This window comes from Hordeum vulgare, chromosome 7H (genome assembly GCF_904849725.1).
Source record: "Hordeum vulgare subsp. vulgare chromosome 7H, MorexV3_pseudomolecules_assembly, whole genome shotgun sequence".
In the NCBI taxonomy this organism is placed as follows: domain Eukaryota; kingdom Viridiplantae; phylum Streptophyta; class Magnoliopsida; order Poales; family Poaceae; genus Hordeum; species Hordeum vulgare.
In genome coordinates this window covers 500,192,980-500,196,752 of record NC_058524.1, presented here as the reverse complement: position 1 = coordinate 500,196,752, position 3,773 = coordinate 500,192,980, and the positions used below count along the sequence as shown (strand labels likewise).

The following is a 3,773-nucleotide window of genomic DNA, read 5'->3' as shown; positions in this document are numbered from 1 at the left end:
TGACACTTGGCATTGGGTTAATAGGTTAGTGCTTAAAGATAATATAAAACAACAAGTAAATGCTTAAAAAGTATCTAGAATGACAATATAATAGCATGAAATAATAAAAAATTATAAATATTTTAAAGACGTATCGTTGCTTTGAAAATATACATGCATGTAGCCATTGGGTGTAGCGAGAGTTATTGTTGCTAGTCTCATAATAAAATAGTAAATACGTTGCCGTGGATGCTTTTTCATTGGTTATATGTGAGGGAGTGCATTGGAAATTGAATGGAAGGATTAATGTGAGCAAATTACTCTATGCTTCAAGAGAAGTGGTGTCTTGGCCTAATAAACCTCGACGGAGGGAGTACAAGATATTAGTGTTAGGACAAACTCACTACATTTCGATTGTTAGTTATGTCACAAAGCAGAAGTGAGACACAAAATTAGTATTACATGATTAGTTGAAGTATCAATTTGACTTATGTACATTGCTTTGCAAAAAAGATTCTAAATCATTTATTATCTAGAATTTGAAAGTTTGATCTATCTTTTATGAATCAGATCATATGGTTAGTGTAAATTTTAGTTCAATATATTTTGGACCAATCGTGCATTAATCCTAGAACTTATTAAAAATAATCAATATTTGTTTAACTCTTCCATGCAATATGTTTTTGTAGCGATTGTAGCGGCTAGAGCACTCATCCCCTCCAACTTTCTCAACGGCGAGCATTTTGATCCATATTTCCTAGGTAAGCCGCTTAGGCGACCGGTGGTTGGGGACGAGAATGTGATGCCTCGTCTTCGGCTAGCAGTTTAGGTCCGATTTGTTTTTTCTCGTATAAACCGTTTTGAGGTGGAGGAAGGCGCTTCCTCTTCGTGATGATCTTCCAGGATCTGATCATCCTTGAGTTCGTCCATCAAAACGGGGTCGACGGAGCTCGAACGTATTGTCATGTCGTCTACTTAGGACAGCGATGTTAGGGTTTATCCTCATGCGTGAGCGACGATGGGATTTGTCGTCATGCGCTTTAGATCCATCAAGGGTTCAATGTCGAAACTACGACTCTAGAACGATGGTCCTTAGGGGCACGTGCACGAAGACTTTCTCAATGTCATTGACAAGATCAAGCTGGCTCCAATAGGGGACTCACGACAAAGTCGCGTTAGCGGCTCGTTCTGACAGCGATAGTGACCGTTCAATGATGCATGGTCCTCGATGTAATTATCATTATGCTTGAGGTGCTTTGTAATTCTCATTAACCTTCATATTTATATAATAGATGTGGGTTTCTTTTGTGAGAAGAAATTAAACTAAGGTGGAGATAATTAAGATGATGCCCTTACATTATGGTGTTGAAAAATGTTGCATATGCAATGCATAGCAAGCCAAGAATAGTAAGATAAGAGACTCAACACCGGAGGGAGAGGCATGCACGGGCCAAACACTCTCCCTGAATTACCATCACTCATGGGCATGGCGACAGGGTACCGAAGCATGCGCGAGTTGCGCTCTCCTCTATGGTCGCTTCACCACTCCCTAATTATACACCACTCTTCTAGACACGCCCGGCGGAGCTATAAATTCCTCCCCGTTCCTCATCACCTGGATCGAGCAATGTCCCTGATGGAGCTCACCGTCCTACCTTCATACACCTAAAAATCAAAGCCATCACGAGGTAGGAGGAGGGGAGCTCGATCGATCGCAGCGGTGAATAATAATCTAGTAAGGGAACAATGGAGGGGTTCCAGTGGAGCAGGCCCGTCTCCTTGCTCCTGTACGCCGTCTTGTTCCTGTCGGCGGCGGCCGTGTCGGAGGCCAACATCGGCGAGTTCGACGAGCACTGGCAGCGGCGCAAGCTGGAGGCCAGAGCCCGCGCTGAGGCCACCTACCACCCCAACCCCATCGAGGTCGCCAACAGCTTGAACCGCGCCGTCCACAGATCCCTTAGGGACGAGAGCGGCTCGAGGAGGAAGTTGCTGGGACTGCACAAGAAGTTCGCCGGGCCGTGCACGGCGACGAACCCGATCGACCGGTGCTGGCGGTGCCGCAAGGACTGGGCGACGGACCGGATGCGTCTGGCGCGGTGCGCGCAGGGGTTCGGGAGGAACGCCACGGGCGGGCTGGGCGGGAAGATCTACATCGTCACGGACGGCACCGACGACGACGTGCTGGAGCCGCGGCCGGGCACGCTCCGGTGGGGCGTGATCCAGAACGAGCCCCTGTGGATCATCTTCGCCAGGCCCATGCTGATCAAGCTCAAGGAGGAGCTGCTGGTAGGCAGCGACAAGACCATCGACGGGCGCGGAGCGCAGGTGCGCATCGCCGACGGCGCGCAGGTCACCGTGCAGTACTCGCACAACGTGATCATCCACAACATCCACGTCAACGACCTCATCGTGGGCAAGGGCGGCAGGATCCGGGACTCGCCGCAGCATGCCGGGTTCCGCACCCAGTCCGACGGCGACGGAGTGAGCGTCTTCGGCTCCACCAACGTCTGGCTCGACCACCTCTCCCTTGCCACCTGCCAGGACGGCCTCATCGACGTCATCGCCGAGGCCACCGGCGTCACCATCTCCAACTGCCACCTCACCAACCACAACGACGTCATGCTCTTCGGCTCCAGCGACAGCAACCCCAAGGACCAGATCATGCAGGTCACCGTCGCCTTCAACCACTTCGGGAGAGGCCTCGTGCAGAGAATGCCAAGGTCATCATCATCCCAACCCAGCTCTCCTCTCATAGTACAACTGGTAGAAACAACACCTATAAACCATCGCATCTTTGCTTAATATAATTATTATCAGGTGCCGATGGGGATTCTTCCACGTGGTGAACAACGACTACACCCACTGGCTCATGTACGCCATCGGCGGCAGCAAGAACCCGACCATCATCAGCCAGGGGAACCGCTACATTGCGCCGCCGAACCTGGCGGCGAAGCTGATCACGAAGCGGCTGGGCGCGTCGGAGGCGGAGTGGAAGAACTGGGTGTGGCACTCGCAGGACGACCTGCTGCTGAACGACGCCGTCTTCGCCGACAGCGGCGGTGCCAACGAGAGGAAGTTCGACAAGGATGACCTCATCACGCCCAAGCCGGGATCATACGTCACCAGGCTCACGCGCTTCGCCGGCTGCTTGCCTTGCAAGCCCGGCAAGCCCTGCTAAATCTAGGTGGCACCGCCGGCCGGAGTCGACGATCCCTTCGGAATCTTCAATCTATAGCTTTGTTCAATTTTTTAAACTCAAAATCGTGTATGTATTACTAGGACATTTGAGTAGTCTACGGGGTTCAAATCAGAGCACCCTGCAGGTTGTTCTTGTACATGCATTCGCCGTGTCAGCAGCAGGCGACGCAGAGGGGATAACGGACAGAGAGAAACATGTTTCTGTCTAGGTCATGCTGCTTACTTAGGGGAGAAATGGAGGGCCCGACAGAAAGCATGCACATATTGAAGGGGCCGAGACTAATTTGTTAACGGTCATCTGAAGGTTTATTGTTTATCTATTTTCATTATATTTCAACTTACTATATACGTACATATGTGCAGAACACACAAGTCAACATGTGTGCCATTTTCAACGCACGGAAGAAAACATTTTCAGAAATAAGGTTGTTGTTGTTGGGGCTGGACAACAAGATGGGATGCACAAATTCACCGACTCAACAAATACATAAACTACCCTCTTCACTTATAATGAATTTAAGTTCGGAGTTCGGCTTCAATCAACAAGTAAGCAACGGAATAAACTCAAACAACATCACAAGTGACACTTAATTAAA

At 49.6% G+C, this 3,773-nt stretch overlaps 1 protein-coding gene across 1 annotated transcript; it reads left to right on the top strand.

The window, feature by feature from the left end:
• The first annotated feature begins 1,518 nt into the window (after positions 1-1,518).
• LOC123411805 (pectate lyase-like) lies at positions 1,519-3,518 on the top strand. Its single transcript, XM_045104766.1, has 2 exons — positions 1,519-2,699; positions 2,797-3,518. The coding sequence occupies exons 1-2, from the start codon at positions 1,726-1,728 to the stop codon at positions 3,155-3,157; spliced, it is 1,335 nt and encodes a 444-aa protein (XP_044960701.1). The 5' UTR covers positions 1,519-1,725; the 3' UTR covers positions 3,158-3,518.
• Positions 3,519-3,773: the final 255 nt, after the last annotated feature.

Bases quoted from the DNA above. Each gene is read 5' to 3' on its own strand.
- LOC123411805 (XM_045104766.1), top strand. From the start codon at position 1,726: ATGGAGGGGTTCCAGTGGAGCAGGCCCGTCTCCTTGCTCCTGTACGCC. The intron at 2,700-2,796 runs GTCATCATCATC...AATTATTATCAG, and splicing joins CTCGTGCAGAGAATGCCAAG to GTGCCGATGGGGATTCTTCC.